The 16422-nt window shown below is 28.7% G+C and overlaps 1 protein-coding gene across 1 annotated transcript; it reads right to left on the reverse strand.

Moving 5' to 3' along the window:
• Nucleotides 1-447: 447 nt before the first annotated feature.
• Nucleotides 448-6398, reverse strand: Phum_PHUM311330 (serine protease inhibitor, putative; the record flags this gene model as incomplete). The annotated part of the gene is made up of 5 exons (XM_002427301.1): nucleotides 448-792; nucleotides 879-1367; nucleotides 1718-1936; nucleotides 2730-6142; nucleotides 6272-6398. 5 exons carry the CDS (start codon nucleotides 6396-6398, stop codon nucleotides 448-450), a joined length of 4593 nt encoding a protein of 1530 aa, XP_002427346.1.
• Between the last annotated feature and the right edge of the window lie 10024 nt (nucleotides 6399-16422).

Raw genomic sequence — 16422 nt, forward strand, 5'->3', positions numbered from 1 at the left:
AATTTTTTCGTCGTCGTCGTCGTCGCGATTCGCGTCGGATAATAATAATAATAATAATAATTATTTAAATTACCGAGTTCGAATATGAAAACGTCGTTAAAAAAAAAAAAAAAAAATATTCATAGAGTGTTAAAACAAACGGATTTTATACCGGAAAATCGTGCGAGATGATCTGATACACGCAGTGTGTGTGTGCGTATAGTTCACGTTAAATTAAATTGCACGCAGATCGAAATCAGTCTTGGAAGTAGCCTTAATATCTTTTTTTTTTTTTTTAGATAATTCTACCATTTTGAAAATTTAAATCTATAATGGCAGGAAATTTTTTTTAGTGATTTATTGTATTAGTTCATTTTGGTTGTTTTGTTTGTTTGTTCGTTTGTTTGTTTTGTAAATCGATATCAAGACGATTATAAGAAGTTTGTTGGTTAAAATGTGTGATTTTATTCAAGGCATTAATCTCGGATTAAATCTTCCCATGTGTAAAATGAGACCGGTGGGATTATGCCTTACAAAAAATAAGAAAGGTCTATCGAACCTTAATCTGGGAGGCTCTGGAATTCTAGCACCGGGTTTCGATAATGGTATGCGTGCTTGTCTCGGTCTCAATTCGAGTGGGAGTGAGGATATGGCCGGATCTTCGAAATCTGACACGGCAAATAAACTATCGAGAGATTCTGGTAAAATTCCATCCGCGCTTTTTTCTCTTCTTAAAACTGCAGTTGCCGGATAAACTTCGGAATGATGTCGAGATCCGATTGGTTCTTCTCCGCACGTGCTAAAAAGATTCACCTTTGAAAAAAAAAAAATGTTATTATATTATTACACGAATTTTAAATTAATGTAACAAAAAAAAGAAAAAAAATTTTTTATGGTACTTGTAACATGTCTGATAAATGCAAATCGTTGGCCAATCCATTAAGACCCGTCAAATCGGCTTTATCCGCACTGAAAAGATCTTTTAAACCCATTCTTTGAAGTGACGTTGTCACGTTTATGACTGATTTATGAGACAACCGCGGTATTTGTAATTCCAAACCGGGTCTAGGAAGTAAACTACGTAAAAGCCTAGACCAGTGTCCTTTTTGGTAAGGAGAACCGAGTAAATGATGTTCTAGTCTTGCCAAAGTATCACCCGGTGCAATTAATCCTTGCTGTCCGGGTAGTACCAATATGGTGCTGACAACCGAATTCGAAGGACCGATCGAAACAGCCGTCGCATCCAATCCCGGTTCGTATCCGGCTAAAAAGTTACTTCTCCAAACGACCGCGGGTATGGGTACCAATCTTCTTAACCTGCTCGCTGGTAATATCACGAAATACATTTCTCCATCTCTATCTTTTATCGATGCTTTTGAACAGTCAGTCTGCAATCGGAAAACCGGAATTTTAATTAAATCAAACCGGAAGTCGAATTTAAAACATTTCATTGCAACTTTTCATTGAATCGCACGATGATGATAATAATAATAATAATTAATTACCACTTTTTATTATCCTTCTGGTTATTTTGGACGACTGTTTTTTTTTTAATTGATTAAAATATCGTCGTACTTACTCTCACATTTTATTATTATTATTATAGTTAAGCAAGTTAAAAATTTAATTTCCGGTCGTCGAAAACAGAAAATAGATAATAAAAAGTAATATAATCGAGTTTACTTATTTATTAATTAATAATAATAATAATAATAATAATAATAAAAAACTCACTCACCTGAAATATGTTAGCACTAAAAGCGGCCAACGGAGGTCGTGGCATTAACATGGAACCTCTTAAAAAATCCGTTATTTTACCCCAGGTTTGACGTTTAACCAAATGATTGGTTTGTCTTCTTAACGTTTCACCGACAACTTTAAAATTGATTTCTTCCACGTGTCCATCATAAAATTGCTGAACTCTTTCTTTATAAAAATCTAATAATTTTCCTTTCGACTGAAATAATTAAAATAATAATAATAATAATTTTGAAAGTTGACATTTTGAAAATAACCGATTTCGAATCGATTATTTATTTAAAAAAAAAAAAAAAAATTTTAATCAACGACTTCCGTTTTGTTATGAGGTCATGTAAACAGTAGATATTAGAAAAATGTTTTTTTTTTTTTTTTTTTTTCCTTTTTTCAAAAACCACGTTTAAATTTTTTTCAACAAATTAAGGATCGTGTTTCAAATATATGTACGACCGTCAATTTTATTAATTCATAAATCATTTTTTTTTTTTTACAGTTGGTAAACGTTGTAACGGGTTTCACGTAAATTACGTTAAAGTGGTTAATGGAACTCACGAGTGGAATTATGAAAAGAAAAGAAAAATTATGAAAACATTATCGAATAAAAAAAAAAAATGGAGAATTTTTTGAAAAACGATAATTTAAAAAAGAAAAAAAAAAACAAAATTTTCCGGAATCGATTTCGTTCGTTTCGAAAGTTATGAAAAGAAGAAAAAAATTTTTTTTGTTTTTGTTCGATTTATGTAGTAGTTATGATAATGAAAATTGTGTTAAACGAACATATACGTCATCATCATAAAATGGTTCGTGTGTAAAATCATGCAAACGATATTCGCGATTTGTTTTCGTTACCTTAAATGAAAATTAATTAGAAAAAAAAATCAGTTAAGAAATGAGGAGAATTCGTGACTTGGACACCCGAGAAGATATTTTTAATGTACTTTCCATAAATGTACCTGATACGAAAAGTAAATTAAATTTAAAACGGAAGTTACCTTATCACTGTACAATTCTCTGACGAATGCAGCTGTGGCGACTCCTGGATTTCTCGATATAACTAACGATTCGGTTACGTTTCGAAATACCAAGTGCGGATTAAACGTAACCATGTCGTCTAATCTCAATATATCGTTCATTTGACCGGAAGTCGGTCCTCTAGCACCGAGGAAAACCATCGCGAGAAGAGATGTTACCGCAAATGGAGAGAGTACTATGCTTCTCACGAAGCTCAAACCGTTGTGGGTGATACTTGACCATAAGCTAAACGCTAATTCGTTACACAAGTCGGAAAATTGTTTGACGTCGTTGTCCAAATGCACGACAGTGGCTTCCAAACCTAAATTTTCAACCGGAGCTGCTTCGAGTTCGAGTACCGACGGTGATGAAAGTAAGTGATTTTCATACGGTTTTTTAGTTTCCGATTCTTTCACGATGGGTTTTGGTTTTATTGGTTTAAAAACAGGTTTTTGAGGTTTACCAAATGTCGGTTTAGGTGGTACGCTTTGTTTTAAACTTCCCGCGACATCTTTTTTATCCGATTCTATTTTTTGATTTCCTGATAAAACCGTTGCTTTATATTCCGAACTGGATGCTATCAGTGGTAAAATGCTTTTAAGTTCTGCTTCGTCTTCTGGTAATTCCTTCGATTCTAAACCTTCTTCTGGTATCGGAGTTTCCGTTAAACCGATTGTTGTATCTTTTGTCGTTTCGGTTGTCGTCAATTTTTCCTGTTCGAAAGTTAAATTGCCGCTTTTGTTCAAAATTTCTTCTTGTTTAAATTCGAATGGCGTTTTAATCATCATTGGAACAAAAGTTATCGAAACTTTTTCCGTAGCAGCTGTTTCTCCATCTTTGTCTGTGTTTTGAAAAGTTGTAGTAGCAGCCGTTGGGTTTGTATTTTCAAAAACTGTCGATTGTGCAGGCGTGCTCGTACTTTGAGACGTCGGTTCCGGTTTTTCTTTTAAAATTTGAGTTGATGTTCCTACGTAGGGTACTTGGGTGGTTACGATATTTCCTTCAGAATGCTCTAAACTATCCTCGTCCATTAGAATGAAATCTGGTGAATCTTTTCTAAGAATTTCTTTGACCACTTGTCCGGGAAATTCTGTAGTTCTTGGTATTTTACCTATGTTGGCTTCTTGGACTATGGTAACTCCTTCAATTGTTTGTTGCGTGTCGTTACCGGTTTTAGTTTGATTTAAGTGAACTTTTACTTGGTCGGTAACTGGCTTTAGATGTTCCGGACTTTGTGTTACCACGTTGGGAGATACGGAAACTACGAAAGGTGTTGTCGTCGATGTAGAAATTTCACCACTTTGACTTGATGATTGATTATTGTAATTTTGTTCCTCGACTTTAAACGTGGTTTCTTCTGGTTCTGTTACGATCACTACACTGCTAGGTTGGGTTTGAAGTTTTGCTTCAGTCAGAGGAGAAACTGTTGAAAATAAATTATCCGGATCTGTTGATCTTTTTTCTGTCGTAGACATAACCTGAAACGGTCTTGGTTTGTTTTGAGGTCTTAATATACTTTCCAAAAGTGTGAATGGATTTTCAGAAATTTTAACCGTTGGTGCTGATGTAGATTCCGTCATATCTGATGCAACAGAGTAAAACAAAGGTTTGTGTTCAGCATTATTATTTACTTCGGAAGTTTCATAAGGCTTTTTTTGATTTGTAGTGTATATAATTGTGGGTTCAGTTGCTTTGTTCGCGTCGTCTAACATAGCATTTTCAGATGCAATTTGCCACAAAACACTAGAAACTGAATTTGCCAAATCGGGCGTGAAAGAAACTTGCTCTGCTGGTGTAAACAAATTTTCAGATTTTGGAGTGTTTGTCGTTTCCGTTCCGGTAGTTGAATTTTTGTCTATTGTTTCGACTTTGACAAAAGTTAAATTTTTATTTTCTACCGAAGCCGAAGTGTTTGCAAGTCCCCAGTTTGCTTCAACCAGTGTTGGTTGCACTTCCATAAACGTTTCGTTCGAGGTATAACCCGGATGTGCATCGTGTAAAGAAGCGGGAGCTAATTCTAACTTGGATGTAGTCGTATTTTGGAAAAAGGATGAATCAGTAGGTGACGACGGATAAGTTGTCGGATTAAAATTTGAAACGGATGAAGACAGGAATGTTACAGCAGATGAGGGAGACGACTCGGAATAAAATGGTTTAGCTGTTGTTTCTGCAGCAAATGATTTTAACGAAGACGGATGATTTGTCACTAAGGAAAATGTATTTTGTGAAGAAGGAGAATTGGTTACTGAAGTGGACATCGGATTAACTGTTGAAGGAGAATTTCTAACTGTAGAAAGGGGTAGAACTGAAGAAGGAAAATTTGTGACCGTGGAAATCAGTTTAAATGAAGATGGAGAATTTGTTATTGTAGAAATTGGTTGAACTGAAGATGGAAAGTTTGTGGCTACAGGATTTGGTTGAACTGAAGATGGAAAGTTTGCTGCAGTAGGAACCGGTTGAACTGAAGATGGAAAGTTGGTTTCAAAAGAAACTGGTTTAATTGAAGAGCTTGCCACCGAAGAGATTGGTTTAACTGATGAAGGATAATTGGTTACTGTAGAAATTAATTTCATTGGGGAAAGTGGTAAATTTGTGGACTTGAATTCGGAAGGAACACTCGTCGAAAAAGATGTAGTTTCATCTTGAGCAGAGAAGAAAGTAGATGGTGGTTCAGATGCAGATGTGTATATTGATGACGATGGTGAAAGCGTTACGGATTCTTTAGAAGCAACAGATACAGCTAAAGGTAATGGTTTTACAGTCTCCGACAAAACCATTTCTTGCTTCTGTGTTACCACTGGTAGGGCAGTTGTAACTTCAATTTCCTCTGGTGCCACCTCACCAACCGTCGTAGAACGCGATCTAAAATTTAAAATCTCCGTTTCAGATCGATCTCCATTATTCGAACTTTCGGTCGAAGTTGATACACTAGTCAGCGATTCTTTTTCTGCTGCATTCGAAGTCGGTGATTTTTCCGTTTTCGAAAAATGTTCAGAATTATCATCGACATTGTAATTCGTTTTAGATTGTGAATTTTTATAATTTATTTCAGATTTTAAAACGTTTTGAACACTTGCTATAACGTCGTGTATACTGAACAAAGGTTCGTTCGGATTAATTCTGCTAACCGAAGGTATCGACTCAACATCGGGAGTGACCGTTAAAATTTGATAATATTCAATCGGCGTTCCTCCCTGTTCTCCTCCCGTACCCTTTTCATTATTCGCAATTATTTTTTGTATTTCTTTCACCGACATTAATTTTTTAACGATTTGTCCATCGTCGTCGAAAGTGAAAAATTCATAGCGATCAGGTGATAAAAGTTGTGCCGGACTTGAAATCCCTCCGTGTTTTTTAGGTTGACCCAATAAATAAGTCAAAATAGGTTTGGTATCTTTAAAAAGAAGGCTCGATGTCGTTGACAAACTGTTTGAAAAACAAACAAAAAAATTTATTATTATTATTTTTAAATTGATATTATTTAATATTATAAATTAATTTTTAATTTACCTCGAACCGTTACGTGATTGTTGCTGCCATTTTTTATCATCAAAATTTAATTCCACATCGTTTTTTTTCTTATCATTTCCAGAATTCATTTTCAAATATTTATTGGATTCATCTTCGGTTGGTATAGCGCTCACGGTCATCACGCATAAAAATATGGTGAGTGTAATATTTTTTTTCGTTATTTTCATTTTTTATATATATTTATTACGCAAAAAACAGTCTGAAAATAATAATAATAATAATAATAATAATAATAATAGAAAAATACCTTTAATATATAAAATTATTAAGGGTTAATTATACGTAAAAATTACAAAATTTTTTGTATGCATTAGAAATACAATAAAAAATTTATTAACGAATTTTTTAGATGCAATAATAATAATAATGATTTTAATTACGCTTTTAAAAAAAATTACTTGCCAGAAATAAGAAAGAAAAAAAAAATTATTATTATTATTATTATTAAGTGCACAAGACGCGCGTTTTTATTAAAAAATTAAAAATTTTCAAAATGGTCGTCATCACACACAATCAAACAACAACCTTCTCGCCATCATCGCCATCCATTTTTTTTCTTTCTTTCTTCTTTCTTTCTATTCTATGTTTTAACGATGAGAACAAAAAAAAAAAAAACAAGAAGAAGGAAAAAAAAAAATTCCTCCGAGGTAAAAAAAAAAAAATAATTAAATAGGTTAAAACATGTTTCGTATATAAAAACTCGCGAGTATTATTTTTGTCCAACAAATTTACCTTCAGGGTTTTAATTTTTATTTTTTCGAAATAAGATAATTAAATTTTTATCATCATTATTATTATTATAAACTTAAAATGGTATGATTGATCCGCCATCTTTCTTTTTTTCTCCATAATTTTTTTCATAATTTAATTTAATATGGAGGGGGGAGGGTGAGGAGTTTTTGTACGAAAGGGGTTATCATAATTTATTTGCAATTCATCCCTTCTCGTTTGTTTTTGTTTATTACGTCACTGTGACGTCATAACTTTATGGAATTTAAAAATTGATGTGTGTGTGCGTGTGTGTGTCATTAAAATTTTTTTTGTTTTTTTTTTTTTCTTGCGAAGAAAAGTTAAAGTCGTCGATAAATTCAATTGTGTTATTATAAAAAAACAAAAGGGGGGAAGAAGGAATTTTAAATATCAAAAATTTTAGGCCCCCCCCCATTTGTTAATAATAACTCATTGTAACGGATAATTTTTTTTTTTTTTTTTTTATGTTCGAAAATTCCAGATTTATAATTTATGGATTCGATTGTAATTTTTTGTTTTCTTCTATTTATTTATTTATTGACCGGGCGTGAAAAATTTCGACACGAGGCCCCCCCTTTTATTGTAAAAAAAAAATAATAATAATAATAACACAATGCTTGCCATTCAGAAAGATGTTATCGTTTTTTTTTCTTAAAAAAAATTGACGTGGTAATAATAACATTTAACGAAGATTTAAAATTCGTTCGAATGAAATCACGGTAGCCAATCGTACAAAAAAAAAAAAAAAAAAAAAAAAAACAAAAGAAGGAATCCGTGAATCACGTGACCGCGAATTTTTTTCGCGTAAAATGTAGAACGAACGTTTAAAAAAAAAAAAAATCGTATAAATAAAACGTTTTAAAATGACAGTATCCGGTTAAGAAAATGACAGAATCTTTAAAGTGCCAAGAAAACTTTCTATTGCCACGCGATATAATTTAGCATTTGTCTTTTTTTTGTTTCACGCGCGTTCGTTTTTTTTTTTTTTAAATAAAATTTATTTTTATACGCGTATATAACATCATCGTATCACTAGAAAAAATTATTTCGTGGAACTTGAAAATTTAACGGATTTTTGATTTTTTTTTTTTTATAAGGAAACTGGAACTGAATTAACTAATTTATTTACTTACTTACAACTTATTAAGGACACGTTGTTGAAAAAACACTTAAACTTCATTTTTTTTTATAATGCAAACTCATTAACAATTAACATAATAATAATAATAATAATAAAGGTTTTTTATTATTATTATTATTTTTTGTTTCCTACTTCTCCATAATCTTAAGGGCGTGGGTGTTTTAGAATTTTCATTTGTACGTACGTTGGCAACAATGTCGGTAATAATGTTGGCAACACTTTCCTTATGAAAATATTCCGTTAAAGTTTTGTTATTTCTAAACAGCAGAATATCATCGAATTTTTAAATTTGAAATTCGCGCCATTTTTTTATTTTTAAATTAAGAATTTAAAAATGTGGAGCACGCGATGATTATTATTAAGTTTAATTAAATTTAATTGAGTTATCTTAAAGAGGTAGAGAAGTAAGTTTTTTTTTCTTTTTTTTCTCTCCATTAATTACTCCTCCATTTTGTTTGTACAGACAATGCTTTTCTTTTTTTTTTGGACATTTCCAGAAAAAAAAAAAAAAGGAAGTGGGAGGATTTGTGGAAAAAGAAAGAAAGAAAGTCGGAATGGGGTTTCGATTACTCATAACTAGATTTATTTGGTTATTTGACCTTTTATCAGGTTTTCTGTTATATTTATTATTATTAACCTTAAATTTATCATTCTAGAATATTCCATGACTTTATTTCATTTTTTAATAATAATAATAATGAATTATCGCAACGACAAAACGGGAATTTTTTAATAATAAATTTTTTTTTTTTTTTAATTTTTAAAAAATTTTAAAACAAACAAACAAACAAACAAACAAACGCAGAAGGTTATTGAAAAATTATATTTAAATCAATTACACAATTTTTAACGAGTTAATTAATAATAATAATGATAACGTTTTGTTTTTGAAAATAATTTTTTCTTTTTTTTTTCATTACCATCATTGATTATTTATTTATTATTTAAATTAAAAAAAATACTTTCTAATTATTTATGTTCTATCTCTCTCTCTCTCTCATTTGTTTGGGGTATAGTTTTCCTTTTTTCAATTAAAATTCTTTTAACTTCCATTTTTTTTTTTGTGTGTTTGTTTAATGATGCAATCAATCACTTTTAGATAGACATTAAAAAATTTACTATAAAGTATTCATTCAATAATTTTTTGTGTTTCACCTTCATCCCCACCGCCCCCCACCACCACCACCACCACCACCATTATCATCATCATCATCATCATTAACATTATCATCATTATTATTATTTCTATTACTTTAAATGATTTGTTAATGATTTTCATAATAATTGCTGAAAAGTAACAAAAAAAAAAAAAAAAATTCAAATCGTTTGTGTTTGTTTTGTTGTTGTATTTGATTCCAGTTCAAAATCTGGACATAATTTTTTTTTTTTCCAGAATCTTTTTTTTTTTTTTTTTTTTTTAAATATTAAAAGGTGCGAAATTCAAATTCGTAAAAAAAAAAAAAAAATTTAAAAACACGTTGCGAAAGAATTAACCTAAATAAATAAAAATTATTTATATATTTTAATTACTAATAAAAATTTAATTTTAATAATAATAATAATAATAATAATAATAATAATAATAATAATAATAATAATAATAATAATAATAATGTGAAAAACGTCAAACGTTCTCATGATCGTAATAAAATAAAATAATAATAATAATAATAATAATGTTCGGATTCCGTTATTAATTATGTTGTTTTTTAAATGCGTGTGTTATTAATAAATTTACATTAAATACATAAAATAAAACGCGAACGTGAAACTGTTTTTTTTTTTTTTTTCATAACTGTTTTATCATATGTTATACTCTGATAATTATAACGATTTAAAAAATAAAAATAAAAATTTACGGAAACGGAAACGGCGTGAAATATTTAAAAAAAAAAAAAAAAAAAAGATGATACAAACGTGAAATTATTATTATTATTATTATTAACAAATAGCGGTCCGTGTGAAATGAAGAATGAAATGATGAAAACAACAACAACAACAAGAACATAACGGGCTTTTGTTTATTTAACACACTCGATTCATATCTGGAATGATGATCCTAATTGATAATAATAATACTAATTATGATGGTGATGATGATGATAATAAAATAACACTAAAAGTCCAAGTGTTGTAAAAAAAAAAAAAAAATCCCGTGTGAAATTGACACATAATGAATCCGTTGCAAAAAAAAAGAAAAAAAACGTACGCCATTGTTATTAATATTATTATTATTATTATTATTATTATTCGATTTTGGAAAATTTTTGAATTTTTAATGTAGATGAAACAAAAAAAAATGGCGGGAAATTGTCGAAAAAAAAAAATTGGAAATTGAAAATTGAAAATGAATAACGCGTTGAATTGAAAAAAAAATATATTAATAAAGTGTTATTATTATCATTATTATTATTATTATCATCACTATCATTATTATTATTATTATTATTACTTTTTTTGCATAAAATGTAGTTAAAGGCTTTGCCAATGTTGTCGTATTAAAATAAGAATAACGGTTAATCGAAAAAAAAAAAAAAAAAAAAAACAGAAAATGTTGCGATCACGATTTTATTAACATTAAACATTTTTTTTTTTTATTTATTATTATTTTCTGTTATAACGCGCATTAGAAACGCGCGTTTTTTTTTTTTTTTAATAAATTTTTACGCGCGCGTTAATAATTTTATTATTATTATTATTTTTTTTTTACGCGTAAAATAAAAGTAGAACTTTTTGACTTTTAAATTTTTAGCGGTCCCCTTGTTTGTTTGTTCGGTCATTTCCCGTTGCCAATTATATAAGATCGTTATAATAAACCAACAACATCATCATCATCATCATGATTATTATTATTAATATTTTATAATATTTATTTATTAACTTGGGCTATTGAAAATTTATGAAAATTTATTTATTTATTTATTTATTTTTTTTTTTTTGTAGATTAAAAGTTGTTTGATTTGTTTGCCAACGACAATTTTTTTATTTTTTACAATTATTATTATTATTATTATTATTTATAACTGTTACGTTGTCGATGGACAAACAAACAAACGTTTGTTTTTCCTTTTCCTTACTTTCGTTTTTTTTTTTAAAATATAAATATACATATATATATTAATTATTTTAAATTAGTTAATTAATTAATTAAACGACGTGGGATTAGAAAACGATGACGTTTGTTTGTGCGCAGAAGATGTGATTGCGTTTTAGAAAAGTGGAATCAATTTTCTATCATATTTATAAATATTGTATTTTTTTTTTTTTTTTTCAAAAACCGGAAATGAAGGTTTTCAAATCGGAAAAAGGTAAAAAAATTTAAAATGCGGCTAAATCCCCGTTATATTTGAAAACTTTTTTAAAAAAAATTAGTCGATTAATGTACATTAAAAATAATAATAATAATAATTTCCTTTAAATTTAATAAGGCCTTATTTAATAATTTCCTTTTTATTATTATTATTATTATTAATTTTTTTTTTTTTTTTTTTTTTTTTTTTTTTTAGATGCGAGTTGTTAATGTATACGAATTGAAAAAAAAAAAAAACATTATTCTATATAATTTTAAAAGGAGAGAGAGGAAGAGAGAGAGAGAAAGAAAAACGTTTTTAACACGGTGGATTCGCATGTAATTTTACGGGTAACGGTAAGTTTTATAATTTTACTTTCTTTCATTTTTTTTTTTTTAAATGCGTTCGTGTGCGTGCGTGTGTGTGCGTGTGCGTGCGTGAAAATGCATCTTATTAAATATTTTTTACACGTACATATTGTCTCGAAAGTTTTAGTAATTATTAAAAATGTCAAATTCGTTCTGGACAAACAAAAAAAAAAAAAAAAAAAAACATGGAATTTCGGGTCACGATATAGAAAGAAAAAAAAAACTAAAACTAATTGTATCACATTCATTCATTCGTCTTGAATTGCGTGTGCGTGTGTGCGTGTGCGTTTGTCGTACAATTTTTTTTTTTTTTTACCAATTGTGTCGGCCGTTCCAGTAGCACGAAACGTTTTGTTTAAAAAAAGTGGCACAAAATTTAAAAAATTGACATGAATATTCAAAATTCATATAACAAGAGAAAAAGTCGAAGAAATTTTATAAACTGGAAAAATTTCCAGCGGAAGAAAAATGAGGAGAAAAAAAAAAACCTGTTGCCTTTTAAACATTAAAAAATTTGGAATGCAAAATAATAATAATAATAATAATAATAATAATAATAATAATAATAAACTGGAAAGAGAAAAAAAAAACCCGGAAGGATATTAAACAATTAATAATGAGTTTGAATAATATTTTGTTTCAACAAACTTGTCGAATGTCATTTAATAATCATCATCATCATCATCATTATCATTATTATTATTTCATATAAAAAAGGACAAAAAGAGAAAGAAGAGAAAGAAGAGAAGAAAAAAACGTGAATGATTCGTAATAAAAAAAAAACAACCGAAAACAAACGATAAATTTATCATCATCATCATTTTAACTGTTTCCTCGTAATTGGAAAGAAAAAACAAAATTTGTAGAAATTACATAAAAGAATAATTGTTGCCAACACAACGACGACAAAAAATATTATTATTATTATTATTTTTTCTCGTCGTGATTAAAACGGTATTCGCGAATGATTTAAAAAAAAAAAAAAAAAACGTATGATGAAGGAAACGTTTACTTTGTGTGTTCTCTCTCCCGAGGGAAAATTGGCAAAGGGATTTTTCTCCTCCCCCCTCCTTAACATCTCGTCATAAATATTAAACGTTTTGTTATTGATAACGATAACGATAACAAACAAAACAAAACAAAAAATATATAATTTTAATACAAACGAATTTGATGTGTGTTTGTGTTGTTTCCATTGAGTTGTCGATTGTTTGATTGTAAGAAGAGGTCAACCGTTAAATAATGAGATGAAAAAGATATATTATTAATAATGATAATAATAAGAGAACGAAAGGTTTTTTTTTTTGGTTGTTGTGTTGTTGTTGTCGTTACGGTGGTTGCGGTGATGGAAAATCGGTGGAAAATCAGATTGTTTGCAAAGTTCGTTTCCGTTTATTTATTTTAAATTTTTTGATTTTTCCGGAAGTAGTTTTATTTTTTTGTCGCAAAAATTTCACGAAAATCATTTCCGGTTAAGAAAAATTATCTGTTGTTTTCGCGACAACCAATTTAAAAAATTACATAACAAACGCAAATCGTTTGTTGTTATCTTCGATTATTTATTACCGTAATTATTAATTTATTATTTTTAAATAATTTTGTTTTTCCCACCAAAAATATTTTTTATATTATTATTATTATTATTATTATTATTATTATTATTATTATTATTATTATTATTATTATTATTATTATTATTAAAATTTTATTAACTCATGTCACTCGATCGTTTGAAAATTCGAAAAGTAATTTTTTTTTTTTTTGTGTTATCGACAAATGCCGATGATTATTTAATTACTATCGATTATGATTGATTGATTGTCTGTTTGTTTGTTTATTCGTCTGACATAATAATAATAATAATGATCGATCGATCGATAGATCGATAGATCGAATTTAAATATTTCCAAAGAAAAAAAAAAATTATTGATTTTTTTTAACAAACAATAATTTTCGCGTTTGTTATTTATTTAAAAAAAAAAAATTTTTTTTTGCGTTATTATTATTATTATTATTATTATTATTATTATTATTATTATTATTATTATTATTATTAAAATTAAGAAAATTTAAAAAAACGTACCTTAAATTTTTTTTATATGTAAAAGCGTTTGTGTGTGTGTGAGAATACATAAAAATACGTGGTTGTAGTTGTTGTTTGACGTCTTCTTTTTCTTCTTACACTTGATTTTCTTAACGTGAATATTTCATTATCGATTATTTATTTATCACTCGAACAAAAATATTATTATTAATTCGCACACAAAAAAAAATTTTTTTTAAAACAAAAAAAACGACGATGATAATAATAATAATAATAAAAGGAATACGAAGAAAAAAAAAAAACAATTTTTGCCTCAAGTTATTTACAACAACGGCGGCAGGTAAACCATGAATGTGATCAATTTAAGTGTCTTCGGCCCGCGGGGCGCTCATACTTTATACTATGAAGTAAATGTGACGTCATAACGGGCTAACGGGAGTCATCGGGTAGCCCCCTACCTTATTTTCTTAGATATCGGTTTTCACCGAAAGGTATTCACAGGTTGGGGGATCAATAAAAAAAGAAGAAATTTCTCGCGCACCACCACCGATTCATGATTATGTACACGGGTTTTTTTTTTCTCAAGGAAAAAAAAAATTTTTTAAATGAACTATTTTGTTAACTTATTAACGATGAGTCTTCGTGTTTTCTTATAATTCTCATTTTTTAAACTCGGATACCTGAAAATGCATATGGTAAACATTTAACGCATCATTTCGTTAAGGAAAAATTTAAAAAAATGAAGATGATGATTTTATTTTTCTCTCTCTCTCTCGTTCGGATTTATACTATCGCCATCAACGGATCCGGAGGGATGCTGTTGTAAATTTACAAAAAAAAAAAAAAAATTTGTAAAATTTATCGTGAGAAGAAAGAAAATTTGCATTTTTCATTGCAAACTATTAACTTTCAAAATGCATTTATAAATATTAATCATAGCTACTGCACTACCTTGAAAAATAATATTTATCATTGATAAATTGAAGAACTTTGACCTTCGAACGTATCTGTCGGCCTTCGAATAACCTTTTGTTAAACAGACATAATATCCAACCCGCGCGCTCGTTAATTTTTTTTTTATTATTTATTAATTTTATTCAGAAAATTAACAACAACAACAACGCAAAATGAAAATGTAGGAGCCATGATATTTTCCACGCATAATTTTTCATAAGTTTGCAAGCCTGAGGAGAAAAAAAAAAAAAAAAATTTCGTTACGTTCGAATCAACATTTCTATGAACCGTTACAAAACGTTTTTTTTTAAAAAATAATTTTCTGTGTAATTCCTTCGTCATCATTCTCACACACATAATTTTTTTAAAACGGCTGAAAAATAATGATAATGATAATAATGATAATAGAAAATCAAAATGGGAGCGAATGAAGGGGGAAAAAAAAAAAATTTATTTATTACATTTAAATAACTTTAATAATTTTTATTTATATTTTTTTTAATAGGTAACAAACAATCGGGTAATAATTAATTATAAAAGGTTTTTTAATTTTATTACGTAATTATTATACCGGTTTGTCTTTAATAGAGTTTAATAAGGTCAAAAGAAAAACCCTTGGAAAAGTTTTCGAGTATAAAATATCGGTTGATTTGTTAAAAGCAGAAGAAAAATTCGGGTCGCGAATATTAATAATTTTTCTCATGTTGAAAATTATTTTTTAAAAATTTGCGTGGGCGTTGAGTTTAAAAGGCGTTACCCTAAACCTAATTACCTCAAAAGGTTGGCAAACATGGCACGGACGATGGTGTGTGTATCCGTTTTTCATTTATTTTTAACTTTGGAAAGTTTACGAAAATTTCCGCCTGATTTTGAAAAACGCGCAATTCGAATTTATTAATTTATTACTTATGTAAATAATTAATAAAACAATTATTTATTTATTTTAAATTTAAACAAAAAAAAAAAAACGGTTAATTTTAAAATTGTAAAATTTTACGTCGCCATTTTTAGTAAAAGCCTTTCCCTTAATTTCAGACTACGATTTTCGAAAATGACGTCAGCGAAAATAAATAATAATGATAATAAATTTTAAAAAAAAAAAATTTTTTGGGGAGCCAACGGCACGTGGTGTTCCCAAGCGGTCACCCATCCAAGTACTAACCACGCCCGATGCTGCTTAACTTCGGTGATCGGACGAGAACCGGTGTGTTCAGCATGGTATGGCCGTTGACGGGAATCTGGGGATGATTTAATCAATGTAGATCGTTACGGGAACGTAATGCGTGGTTGTCACGTGCTTCATATTCCCCCCTCCTTTCCCCGACGAATATAGCATTTAAACTATAAAATTTATTATTATTATTACGATCGATACGTTTGACACGGAAATACACTAAAAAAAAACCGTTTTTTTTTTAAATTTACTTATTTATTTATATTTTTTCCTGTTTCAAACGTATTATTGCTCGTAATAATAATAATAATAATAGTAAAAGGAGAATTACAATGTGTGATAAGTTAAACAGTAAATTTTTAGGTTTGAATAGAAGTGTGAAAGAGAAAAAAAAAATGGCGTCACCTTTTTCATACCTCGCG

The sequence above is a fragment of the Pediculus humanus genome, genomic scaffold (genome assembly GCF_000006295.1).
Source record: "Pediculus humanus corporis 1103172107716 genomic scaffold, whole genome shotgun sequence".
Lineage (NCBI taxonomy): Eukaryota > Metazoa > Arthropoda > Insecta > Psocodea > Pediculidae > Pediculus > Pediculus humanus.